General features: G+C 39.9%; 1 protein-coding gene across 9 annotated transcripts in view; it reads right to left on the minus strand.

Moving 5' to 3' along the window:
• The window catches only part of PTPRJ (protein tyrosine phosphatase receptor type J), an 80844-nt gene that overhangs the window by 3871 nt on the left and 63325 nt on the right, over nucleotides 1–13648 (minus strand). For 8 of the 9 annotated variants that reach the window (XM_069803682.1, XM_069803681.1, XM_069803678.1 and 5 more), the window contains 14 exons: nucleotides 12748–13014; nucleotides 10992–11279; nucleotides 10611–10745; nucleotides 7822–8032; nucleotides 7545–7663; nucleotides 6884–6971; nucleotides 5783–5824; nucleotides 4750–4837; nucleotides 3541–3631; nucleotides 2571–2644; nucleotides 2274–2408; nucleotides 1747–1866; nucleotides 782–942; nucleotides 136–271 (listed from right to left, as the gene is read on the minus strand). In XM_069803682.1, coding sequence (XP_069659783.1) covers nucleotides 136–271; nucleotides 782–942; nucleotides 1747–1866; nucleotides 2274–2408; nucleotides 2571–2644; nucleotides 3541–3631; nucleotides 4750–4837; nucleotides 5783–5824; nucleotides 6884–6971; nucleotides 7545–7663; nucleotides 7822–8032; nucleotides 10611–10745; nucleotides 10992–11279; nucleotides 12748–13014 — 1955 coding nt within the window. The remainder of the gene's footprint in view (nucleotides 1–135; nucleotides 272–781; nucleotides 943–1746; nucleotides 1867–2273; nucleotides 2409–2570; nucleotides 2645–3540; nucleotides 3632–4749; nucleotides 4838–5782; nucleotides 5825–6883; nucleotides 6972–7544; nucleotides 7664–7821; nucleotides 8033–10610; nucleotides 10746–10991; nucleotides 11280–12747; nucleotides 13015–13648) is intronic. The other variant, XM_069803683.1, reaches the window with a different exon arrangement.

Consider the following 13648-nt stretch of genomic DNA (forward strand, 5'->3'; position numbering starts at 1 on the left):
GTTAAATAAAGGCAATTTCAGATTGCTCCTTAAGTATCTTATCTTCCTGTAATTCTGAGCTACATCTTGAGTCCACCCTTCCTGGATTATTACACACATTTGAAAAACATGCTGCTGGATGAAAGACAGCCTTACCTCAGTTTGCACCATTAAAGGTCGGTGCATGCGAAGATCATACACCACTCCGTATACATCCACAGTATTCTCCATTTCAATCTGCTGAATCAGGCGGTCAATGGCAATGAACGTCCCTGTCCTCCCAACACCAGCACTGCAATGACATGGGGAAGCTATTTACTGCTTTCTCTCAACCACCTGCTCACTCACCAGTGGCCTGATGAAAAGCCAGTGAAGCTAGTAAGATGCTTTCTATTCTTTCAGTGGCATAGGTATTAAAAGCCTCTGCAGCCCAGACAGGTGGTTCTTACCAAGAGGGAGGGAGGACGTGCTTCTAGGCTTCCCAGCCTTGAAGGTGCACAAGATTACATATAAAAGCACTTGAAAAGGCAACTTTTTCAGCTAAGTTTGCCAGGCTAGGAGAGACTGTCTATTCTAATGAAATTTTGTATCACATACTTTGCTACCTACATAGCATTGCTACCTTTCTGAATCAGGGGGCAAAGGTTTTAATTTGGCAGGGTGAATAGCCCCTGTCCTTAAGCAAAGAAACTTTTTTCTTTCCTTTTTTTTGTTCTTGTTTTTTTAAATCACATTGAAAAAGAATTGTTCTTAAAAAAGCCGTAAGATAAAAGTGTGTCTAACACAAACACGTTCTTCCTACCTGCAGTGCACCAGAGTAGGAGAGTCGATTGGATTTTGACTGCTGTACTCATGAACAAGGTGTCTAAAGTTGATGAGAAGATCTGTTGTCTCCGGCACTCCATGATCTGGCCAGGAGGTGAAGTGGAACTGGCGCACCGTGTGGCTCTCTGGTGTGTTGGACTAGAAGAATACACATGAAAAAAAAAAAAACCCCAAAATAAAAAAACCCAAACAAAACACAAAAACCGGCTTCAGAGGAGCAACAGTAGGGCTTCCTGCTGTGGGTACTGGGCAAAGCTCAGCTTCATTAAAGATGCCTGTTACAAAGCGTGCAGTAATTTGACCAATGATATTTCAATTTCCCTCTTCCTTCTGCTCTGGTAGAGAATACTTTGAAATAATTTCCATTTACTTTTCACTTTACTCCAAGATCATCTCTGCTGCATTACATTTGCTGACAGAGATGGGGCTGTTTGGTCTACCAGGTATCACAAGTACCTGCACAAGCACAAGTTTTGGTGCAAGTCTCAGGGAAACATGAGCTGCAGGATCGCTGACGGGGCAATCAGTAATTCCCATTGGCAGGCTGGATTTTGCTGGCAGATCTCTTTCTGCCACAGGGAGGGTCTTACTGACAACTCATTCCCACCTCTGGCTACGTTACTAAAACACTGTTGTGAGAAGCCAGAGCATATGAACAAATGCATACACATAAATATCGCAGGAATCTTCTTGTCAGTAAGTAGCGTGAAAGATTTTAAATCGCGCTTTTAGCAGAAAGCAGACCAATACATTCAAAGCCTCAAATTAAAATAAACCACTCTTATCCTTTTCCCTCAGATAACTTTGAATTTGATTAAGTTTTAGTGAAATTATTATATTCTGTCACTCCAGTGTTTCTTGACATGTGAAGTCACAGTGATGTGATAAACCACTTCTACAGATATTTATACACTAACAACTAACAACCGAGGGGGTACACACCTTTTCTACAGTGAAGTCCCTTATTGTCCATTCTGGAAGGACAATCTCTGACACCATTGTCACAATAATGTCACCATAGCTTTTGGATTGTTTGTCTGGCCAGTATTGCTCACATTTTGTCTAAGAAGAGAGTTACAAGGTTAGACACACAGCAATGAAGCAACTGACTGTTAGTTTTAAATAACACACCACCTGACGCAGGGCTAGAAAACACGTCACCCTTCCCAATGGCCTAACCCAGGGCAGGAGAAGCTCTACCAAGATCATTCTTTAGGGAGAAGAACCCACCCTTAAAGATAGCAATACCACAACCCTCCTGAGACAAGCTATTCTGGTAGTCAGCAGATATAAAAATGGGAAAAAGCTTAAAAAAAAATAATTTGGCTTATTTAATTCAGAAAACAGTCTTCCAGTAAGTGGATGGCTGTTAAAAGAAAGTGGTCAGTCTCCAACCTACTAGGGCAACAACAAAATTAGAAGAGATCCAACCATCTTCAAGAGATAGTTCAGTTTTAATAAAAACATACCCGGGCTTGTTCAACACATTTTGTCAACATAACAATAGAGTAGATATTCTTCTCCCAAATCATGCGCCAGAAGTCTTCTATAGTATTGGGTAAAGGACCCTGTGCAGCAATAAATGCCTTCTTTGAGTTATAGCCCTAAGAAGGTAAAAAAAAAAAGAGAAGAAAAAAAAATAAATATCACACACACATGTGCATCAATGAGACAGAAAAAGCCCATTTTGAACATCATTATGAGCTGTTAAGCCTACATCATAAAAATACACATTATATTTCATTTCAACTAATGAAGCAACTTACAGGCATATAGTTTGCATTAATATAATCATCAGTTGCAGAGCTTTGATCTGAAAGTTTAACACGAGAAATATCATCTGCAGAAAGAAAAAAAGAAAAGAAAATTATGCATTTTAGAACCAGAACCTTTCAGCAAAATACTGCTTATCTAATGCATGGTTTCTGAATGAAAGGTGTTTTAGAACAATGTGCATTTTAGGAATAAGAATATAACTTTAGGAATCATAAATAGCAGTAGTTTAGAATTTTTATAATGAAAGCCTTCAGAAAAATGAGTAGCCAGGATAAAGATTCAGAATATTCAACACAGGTTTTTTGGGTTTGTTTTGGGTTTTTTTCCTCTTTTTTTAAAACTTGGTTTGGCTTTGCATATCTGTATATTTTTAAGCCAACACAAAACTATGATTTTCATTACTGGAGAAAAATAGGTAATTTGTCTCCAGCTGCCATTGCAGCTAATGTTTTTCCTCCAAAGCACCCCCAAGTACCTGTCACTGTTCGCCTTCCAATTCCCTCTTACACTCTGCTATGTTGGGATGCCCACAGACAACTTGGCAGGGCTTCAGGTCTCAGTTCATCTGCAAAGCTGGCCAGCAAGGTCTTAATATTTCTCATCGCTCTGCACATCTATCTGTCTGTAGTCAACTGTTAACCTCTTGCTTTTTCAGTCTAGACTGCAAATTTCTCACAAATGGAAAACTAAAATTATTTAATTAAGGGTAAAGTTCTTTAAGGAGCTTTCTTGAGGGAAATTTTGGGAACTTTAGGGAACATTCTTGAGGGAAAGCTCTTTAGGTTTGCTTATACAGTGATTTTGGGAAAGCAGCAGCCCAAATTCATTCATTTGGAAATTGACAACATTAATCCCTCTTTGAAACCTCTGGGTACTATTAAAGCCAAATTAGCCAAACCCAAGGTTTTTCACCTAAAATCTCAACCAGTAGAAGATGCAAAACCAAAGAGAGTAACTCACATGGTAAGACGTTGTTGTATCTATTTTTTCCCCTGTTCTCAGCAAGTTCAGCAGCAAATTTGGGCTGATGAACACCAGCAGACTTGAGTTCCTACAATGAAAGGATTCATTAGCATCTCGTCCTGGTTTAGGAATCATACAGAAACACATGACTGAAACAAACAATACTCCACTCTTGGACTTTGCTGTAAAAGTAAGCATGTCAAACTGGGATAAAAGATGATAGAAATCATCTTTTACAGAGTGGGAGGGTGACAGTGGCAAACCTGATAGAGAAGGGATTAATATAGCTTGTAAGAATAGTTTCGTGTTTAAAACCCAGAGATGGACTTTAAAAGCCCAGAAACAGTTTTGCAGAAATATGTGACACTGACATCAACGGTGCACCCGTTCTGACCCCAAGGCAGTGAACTACTTGGCATAAGCTTTGCAGACATTTCAGGGAGAAAGGGAGCAAACACATCATGAAAAGACTGAAGGAAGCAAAATCTGAGAGGCAGGCAAGGTGGAGCACTAGCCTGCAAAGTACAATCAAAGGGAGAGAATTTGATCTGGAAAGAAGAAAGTCAATTAACAGCTTCAAGGAGATGAAAAAAAACCCAGATTCTTTAACAGCAGACATGACAAGACAGAATCCTTACTGACACTTGATTCCTGTCTTTTGTACCTTATAACAATTGAGCTTTAGTACATTTCATAGAAAAACATTTATGGTCACTAAGCAAATGATAATTGCCATTTTTCTGACTGCTCCTTTGAGCTATTCACAGGTGCGGTTTGCAAATCGCACCTATGCACTGAGGTAGTCAGTGATATTAGCGAGAGACCTGTCTTGCTGTGTAGAAAAACAAAAAACAGATAAAAAACCCAAAGTGCAGAGAAGTTAAAGAGCTTTCCCTAGGCTAACTCTGTAGTGCGACTAGGGAAGGGACTCAGGAGATCCTGTCTCTGGTGAGAGCTCTGATCAGCAGGCCATGCTATAAGCTCACAGGTAGAGATAATAGTTCAGGATATGAAGTATTTACCATGCGCTTCAACTAAATTTGAAGCTGAATCAGGGAAGGGAAGGCTACACATGAGGCTTAATAATCTCTGTAATAAAGGTCCCTTCTCTTCCCCTTCAGTAAGCCTCCCGTATGCTCCATAGGAAAGCTAATTTGCCTTTCCAAAAATATTTATCATGAAGCTCTCTCCACTGAAGGCACATACCTCATACTCTTCAGCAAAACCACAGTTGGAGTCAGCTTGCTGCTTCTTAAAGTAGGACTCAAAGTTCTCTACCTTAATCATTTTTGATCTAAAATGAGAAAAGCCATGTATTGGTAACTAGTATTAGGTAAATAAACCATGAATTCAGTTCATGTGTTAGAAAGTATGCTTTACTTACTTCTTGATTCTTCAGGGGAGGGTGGGGGGGAAGAAAAAGAGGTTGATTAGACACATGCAGCTGTATTTTTCACTATGTGAATCTAAGAATGAAAGCATGACTGTTAGTAGCAGCCACAAAACTGCATTTTACAGGGGACAGGATATCAAGCATAGTATTTAACTGATCTGTTAAACCAAGGAGAGATTAGTGCATCCTTCAGGAGAAGAATATCACAGAAGGTGGCAGTCAGCTGCTTCTGTACTGCCATCACTTTGGCCCCATTCCCTGATGTATTTTACGTCAACTATCAAAGTCTACACAGGTGGGACTTCATGGAATGCTCCAGCCATGCCTTTCCATCAGCACAAGAACTGGTGCAAGAACCAATACTGTGATTCAACTGCTCTGCCTGTGACTTCCAATATATTGTGGTTACCCTCCCATGGCCAGATTTTACAATCCCAACATTATCCAAATTAATGGCTCGGCGCAAAGTAGTCATAAAGCAAAGGAAAATTCAGGCCACAGTGCAGAATTTTGCCTATGTGCACTTTATCAACAATTTGGGTTGCCTCCTCAATGTGCGCAGAAGCCTGCATTTCATTCAAACATCCTGTTTTTCAAAACTACATGGACCATTTGTGTGTCTAATAGCGATTCATGAAGCAAGCACTCCAATCCCTGTGGCAGCTCTAAAAGTCTCGATCAATGTGATTACTTTTAGTCTGCAGGCTGGAGTCTTTAAATTCCATGACGAATTAATACTGCAAAATTCTACACAAACTGTACAGAAAACAAGTATCAGGATTCAGAGTAAGTTCTGCAAATATCACTTAAGCCCAGAAAACAATGTGTGAAAGGATATGGACTTACTTAATTGGAGAAAAGGACACTTCAGTATTTCTTTTATCTTTCCTATAAGGCGAAAGAAAACAACACAATAGGTTCACAGTAGAATTTAATGGAATGCATATCAGATTTCTGACAACAGCTATTTCCTGTGCCTGTTCAGAACAATTTCTTTTAAAGCATCTTATTCTGTGAAAAAAAACAACCTCCTGAGGCAAACCTTACACCTGGAGTAAGAATAAAATACTTCATCCTTCATTCAGTGATGCTGTGCAACGGGACTGTTTCTTTCTGTTGGAACCACAGTATAATGCCTGAACACAAAGCACAAAGTCTGGTGGAAGAAGTACATCTGAGGGATCTGCATCGCTAGGTAACAGGAGAACTGCTACTAATCCCAGAATCCCTATAGTAAGTGTTCAACAGTGATGTGTCAGTGGTACTGAAAGTGGTAGTTAAATGAAAATAAGCATTCCTAGCTTTAAAGGAAGCTCTTCTCATTATTGTCCACAGCTATCAGACATGCTTGTAAAACCAACAGCAGTTAATCAAAGAAACTAAGAAAACTGGACTAAGGGCCCTACAGCTAACTCTTTGCATGACCAGAAACAGGACAAAGCCTTTGTGAACTCTTAAGTCCCATATTATTTGGAAAAGATTGGAAACTGAGAGACCAGCTCAAACCCTAGGCAACTCATCAACTTCTGGAAGCTCCAGAATGGAAGTTTCATGTGACAGGCCATCAAGCAATTAAACAGCACGATTAATGGATAATTTAAAATAAAACCATCTAAGATACAATTACATATGTCTTTTAGCACAATAATTTGTGTTGCTTGCTCACTTCTGACTGAATTACTTTATCAGCATGCATGGATTCAGAAGAGCTAAACAAAACAAATCTTAACTTATTAGTCTGTAACTATGGAGTTGAACAAAGTCATTTAACTAGTTTGATACATTATCTCTAATCTGTAACATACAAACAAGATTTTTAATAGAATGTATTTTAAAGCATCGTGACAGAAATGTATAAAACAGAAAGAGGCCTTTTTAGTAGAAAGATACAGAAGTGAAATACTGGTGTTCCTCATCACAACAAATACAATGATGAACATACATTACCTTCTCTTTCTCCAGAATATGAAACCCCCTATAGTGACTACAGCCAATATAGCTAAAAGGCATCCAATAACAGCTCCAGCAATAACACCTGATAAAAGAGAACACATATTACTCATTACTGATTTACTTCTTTGGTAATGATCTAACTCGATCAATGTGCTAAAAGAGAACCTCGCAAGTGACAGAGCACACTTCGCTCTACTAAACTTCTTTTCTTTACTGGGCCCTTTGGCAGCACCAGTATTGAAAGCGCATTAAGAATAATAAATCAAAGATGATAAATAAACAAAAAATTGGCATCAAAGGACCAGTATTTGCATTCCAATACACCTGCTTCCAACTTACCAGAACTGTTAGAACATCAGCTGCTTTTTGCCACTTGTTTCTGTTCCAAAGTCTTGCTGTGCCATCCAATCCCTTTTAGCATGCCATGAGTAGCACAGCTTTTGGTTACTTCCACAGTGGAAGTCATACATGGAAAAAGGTCACCCACAGAACTAGCGAGGTATAAATTTACAGAGCAGTGCAAAGCTAGAAAGAAACAGTCCATCACAGAGAAACCAATGTGCGTTTTGCTGTTATGAAATTTGCCATAATTAAGGAATCTCTGCACACTGCGTATGTGCCAAGCCGCTAGTTCTATACTTGACATTAACTATACCTGGATCCTGGGGTAGCAAAACCGCCTCAGAACAGGGTGAAAATGATACATAACTATCTTCTTCCGCAATGATGTTGCCCATAGTAAAGGTTATATTAGTGAAACCTGCAACACTTGCCCTGTTGATAAGGGAGAAGAAAAAAAAACCAAAACAACAAACCACAGGTACATTACATGGTTTTAACAGCCTTAAGCAAGATCTGTAATCTTTTCATTAGATGATCTTTTAGATTCCAACTGCAGCAAAATTAACCAAACAGTGGTTTGAAATAAATACCTGTATGAATGAAGTGGAATCAATGGTCCGTTTTCGTAGCCATACATTGTGTTTCCCTTGCCAACATTAACGACATTTGTACCATTCTGAGAATGGAAAGAAGGTGATTTTGCCTGCTCTGTATCTATGACATATGTTACATAGGTGACTGTCATCTTCTTCTTGAAATCTTTGTATGTGTTCTTCAATTTAGACTTCAAAGACCCACAACCTTCAGGAAAAAACAAGGATATATGTGGAATATATCATCCACTGATTTTGTATCAATTGGCACAGTGGCTGAGATGGTCACATTAACCACAGTTATTACTCCATAAATACTGCTTGAAATGAAAAGCTGAGTGCAACAGACAATCTCAGAAGTCTCTTGTACTGCAATGCAATCTACTGAACTACCTCCCTGCTCCCCAGTTGTACTTGTTTTAATCTCCTTTTGGTTTTACTTCTACCACGTATAGTGGAGCTTCTCTGTAAAGGTACATTAGTGGTGGATTCTGGTGTCCTCGTGGACAGCCTTCACTAGACAAGTCAGTCATAACCATATGTACTCTATCAATTATCATATGTAAAGAGTGCAAACAGTGTAGAAAAAGTCAGCTGGTATTTGGTAACGTTGTGCCACCCGAACAGCATCAAGCCTCATTCAGGGTGACACCAAACTCGTCCTGAACTATACTTCCTTGCTGTGTCTTACACGAAGTCTCACACCGAAACCCTAAGAGATGAAAGAGTTAATTTCTGCCTTTTCTTGACATAGACAAGCATTGGACAAAACAGTGATCAGAACAGTTTCTCTTCCAGAAGACTGAGAAAAAGAGGCTACTGCAGTCAAACAGTGACTAACAGGACACCATCTGCAGAACAGCATCACTTCACAGTGTCTGTTGTTAGAAGATGAACCTCAGAAACCTGAGGCAGCTTATACAGTTGAGGCATATCTGACCTAAGAGGTAACAAACAAGCTCAAATTACCAGTTGTCCAACAACTCAAGAAGTGAGCAAACTGACATAAATATTCAAAGTGCTGCGGGAGGAGGAAGAATCTTGCTCATTTGACTGAAGTTTGTATACATTGCTCTCTACTGACTGCCTTTACAAAGCTAAAAGCTCCTTATAAAAGCAAATATAGTACTGAATTCACCTTTAAAAAGGAGAAGCCTTGCAGGAACTCTGAAAAGTGGAAAAGCTCTAGTAAGTTTTCTACAGTTGTGTAGACAAGGTTTGATCAGCCACCAACAGCAAAGCTCTCATCAACTGTAACTGTGCAGGAACAGGGTGCAAGACAGCTCTTCTAAACCACTAGTTTGGTTACATTAAAAGCAGCTGAGGTCGCAATTAACTCAGTTGCCTAGAAACAGGCGTTCAGTACTATCTGAGATACATTATATGTCCTGTCTGGTCCCTAGTTTCCATTCCAAAAGGATGGACATCCCAGGTTATATCTGCAGCTCTTTGTGGATCTCTTGGGTATCACCCTAGGAGATCTCAAACAGCCGTAGACACCATAGCTTACACTATTCAATAAAGTCCCCTGTCTATCCTAAAGGTAACGATGTCTGTTTTAAGACAGAAAACCACATTTCAAGCATTTTAATGCTATTTCAACACTATAAAGCTGACGTAATGCTTGCCTGTACTGATGGTTTTTTGTTCCTATCGAAGCACTCAGACTATATTATAAATACAGGCAATCTTCCTTCCTTATTTCTCTCAATCACATCTTGAAACTCCTCTTCCTTGAATACCTTGCAATCAAACCCACACTGAAGAACACACTGAATTTCATCAAGACTAAACAGGACTTGCTGAAGGTACAAGCAGAGCTGTTGCTGCATGCAAGAGATTGACATTCAAATCAGCAACTCTGGGGCAGCTACGTAGATGTGAAAAATAGGAATTTTCTGCACTGGTGTACTACATATCCATATACGTAGGCATTTCTTGGACATATGTTGTATGGAAAACCACAGAAGAAAGATCTACAGTCAAAATGCTGCAAGATGAATTTCCAGTGTTAAGACAAAGGATAAGCATGAGTGTCAAATCTCACATGGGGAAAACTATCTCCATCAGCTGCTTTATTCCTCCAGCGCACTGGCAGAAATTAAAAGTTGTTCGACTAGAACCTACACTGCGAAGGTAAGTTCCTTAATTTTATGATTTATCACTAGACATCCACCAATTAAAGACATTTCTCTGTTTTGATGCTTTAAAGAGGTGAGTTTGATAGACTACCCTCTAGCTTTCCATGGCGTTCAACCTCCCTTGGCATGTAATGCTGACAATGCTTTTCAAGCCTTCCACCTGCATGCCATCTCGCTCAGTTAATAAAGTGCTTGAAGTAAAATCAGAAGGAAAGCTCTCTTCCTTTAAGATCTCACTGCAGGTATCTTCCAGCTGAAGAAGGGAGTGGGGAAACATCCCACATTCCAAAGTTACTTATATTAGTAACTCTGAAAATTATTCTGTGGGAGAAAAAAAGGATACTACACAATCTTGTGGCAGAAACCACTGGCAAATTAAGATGACAACAGCACAGTGGCAATATGTAGGAGACTTATACAAGGATAAGTCAGGCTGGAAAAGGCTGAGTGAAAACAGTGGCCTTCTGAAAACAAGGAGGGATCTGACTTCAAGCAAGTGAGGCATTTGCTTCGTGATTTTTGAAAGGTGATTGAAAATACCGAGTCAGCTTTTTCTCTATCCATTTAACACCTATTTAGAGTTTAAAACATAATGTTGTTTGATAAATTGTTTCACACAGCTACAAGATAATATCAACATCTTACCTTGTTCTTCTGTTATGATCATTACTGCATAGGCTTTTAATGGTCCATTCACTGACTCAAAATCAGAGAATTCCACAGACAATGAGCTGTGACTGACCTCCTTGACTAAAGGAGCTTTGCTTGGAGCAGGTGGGTCTATAAACAGAAATATTTTTTAGTACTGATAAAGAAAAGTTTTCCAAACAAGGAAACGCTGTAATACTGATGCTGTTCATGTAATGCATATTTATTGTGTGTCACATTAGGCTTTGCATGAATGTAGTGTTTTATTCATAATCTGTAGGCTGATAATGTACTGCATATCAAGTTTGGTATTCTGCAATCACGAAGTTAATATTTTGGTCCTATGAATATCTTTCATTCTCAAATCTTAAAGCTTACCAGTAATGCTTGTATTACACATTTTCTGCACTGAAGGGCTTTCAGAACTATTTGAAAGAGTTGCAATAGTAACAGTATAGGTGCTGAAATAGTCTAAAGATGCTGTTCTGAAGGTTTCCTCTGAGCCTTCCCTCGTGCAGGATGGAGTCCGTTCTTCTTTTGCCCATGTACCATTAAATATTTTAATTCTGAAGCCAGAATTGTTACCAGAAGGGCATTCCCATTTCAGCATTAGAGAAGACTGCTTGGCCACTGGTTCACACTGAAATGAATTCACTAAGGCAGGAACTGAAAGAAAAAAAAAAAAAAAAATAAAAGAGGAGGGAGAAATCAAGTATTCAAGTATTGCAGTAAATAGAAAAAGCTGTCTATTCGCAAGTTCTGTGTATAAACATTTTATAAGTGGAAAAGAATCCTGAAGTTTTACAAAAGATGAAGCTACTGCCTACAGGGACTTGCTACCCTATAAGGAAGAGAAGTATTTAGCACACGAAGTACACAGACCTCTTCTGTGCTCTCTAACTCCTCTGCAGACAGGTTTATCAAGAAAATTTAGGTTGAGTATCTGTCAAGTCAGCTAAGTTTTCAAAATACTGTTCAACCACTGAACGTACTACTCTAAGAACATTTTTAGAGTAGTATGTAGATTGATGCTAACTCCCTGTATAATTACATAAAACTCTTAGTGGCCAAGAAATAAGAAAACAAATATAAGCTCTGTGCGTTAAGAGCACAGCAGTAGTCATCCTTAAGAGCAGCAACTACAGCATGTCAGTTTGTATGAGTGTCCTATAGGACACAATATAAAAATCGCAACCTTATGACCAGATATAAAAAGATATTTACGAAGTTGATGTAGCAGTAACACTGAGAAGAAAGGTCCCTCTAAACTAAACATCTTATAAAACTTGGGCCTTCAAGACCAAAGCTCTTGTAACTTCTACAATTGTAACACATGGCAAATTTATTTCCTCTTTTGATAAAGAAGTATTTAGTACTTCCAAATACTGGGGTAAGAGACTCATGGATTAAATTATTTTTATTATTTTTAATAAAAAGGGCTATTATTTTAAGAAACTAAGGAGAAGCAGAATTGTGTACCAGAAGAAACAGATTTAGTTAAAAGATAGATGTGAGTGACTGGGACTTATTTCTACTGCACTTTATAAATATTTATTTTCCTTCAGTAACACTGTCAGCCACTCCTACAAATACAGTGAAATTATAGAAGGTTCCAGGGTTTATGTCTGTAATAACAGCTCTGGTGACACTGGATGTCTGGTTTCTAGAGGAGGAACCATGACTTTGGATCTCTATCCTGTACATGTAGTTAGAAGAAGTATCATCTGTGCTCCATGGGAAAAGAACAGGAACACAGGAGTACCTCAACCTTCTTCTCTTTGCTGACAAGCTGAGCAGAGCAGCGTGGCTGAGAGCCACACAGCACAGCGCTGCCCACAGCCCAGCTGCAGCCATGGACCCCTCCAAAGGGGGAAGTTGCCCAGGCACAACGCACTCTCTGTGGGAGCCCTTCAGAATACGGGCCAAGGGCCTCATCCACATAGAGGAGAAGGCAACAAAATCCCCCAGAAAACCCCCTTCCACACATTAACATCACTGACTGCGGGTAGGCCATGTACAGCACTTCTGCCTGGAACAATATTGTATTTCAACCCTCAGGCAGGTGGGCAGAACCCTGTGCTGCACAGCAAAATACAGACAACCAGGAACAGAGCTGCAAGAAGCTGTGACTTACTTGTATACAGACTTATTGACAATCCTTCTCCTTCCGTCTGACCATCAGCCGCTACTGCAAATACTGTGAAATCATACAATGTCCCAGGGATTAGCTCGGTAATTTCTGCTTTGGTAACATTCGATGTCAGGTTCCTAACAGAGGTACCGCTCACAACCTCTATCCTGTACGTGTAGGAGTTGGAAGTAGCATCATTCACCATCCATGTTAAGTTGACAGAAGTCACACCAACATATTCTGCTTTGAGATCAAGAACTGGGCTGGGCTCTGTAAAAGGCAACACAACAATCTGTCAACCTGCAAGAACATCTGCTCACATACAGGGACAGAAGAAACACAGGCACACCACTGCTTCACTGTCTTCACATCACCCCTTGTTCAGAGTGCAGGAACACCCCGACACCACCACCAGATGCTCCTGGAGGCTTCTGCATCAATGGACAGGTAAGAGAGAACTGAAGAAAGGTCATTCTGAGTGTGATTCATCTCCCTGTGACGCTCCAAAGCAGAAGCACAGGCCATCACACTCTAACAGATCTCCCAGGGCTTCCCTTGGGAATCCAGAGATGTAGTCAGGAAAGATACAAGGTCGCAGGGGAAGGTGGGGAAAGCAGAGCAGATGGTGGTGTAGCTGTGCACAGCAAAAGGTAAGAACTTCAAATATCACTGGAAAAGAGGGAATGACCTGCACCACCTTGCTCCTTCACCACCCTTTGTGCCCTGAGCTCACTCCTGAGATAGTGATGCCTAAAGCTCACTCTCCTGCTGCAGCCCAATGGCAGCCACAGGTCCCCAAAATCACACAACTTCCCTGGACACAACACACTCTCTCTGTGTGGGAACCCTTTAAAATAAGGGTCTGAGGCCCCCATCCTCCAAGAAGCGAAGGCAGCAAAACTGC

This window comes from Haliaeetus albicilla, chromosome 16 (assembly GCF_947461875.1).
Source record: "Haliaeetus albicilla chromosome 16, bHalAlb1.1, whole genome shotgun sequence".
In the NCBI taxonomy this organism is placed as follows: Eukaryota; Metazoa; Chordata; class Aves; order Accipitriformes; family Accipitridae; genus Haliaeetus; species Haliaeetus albicilla.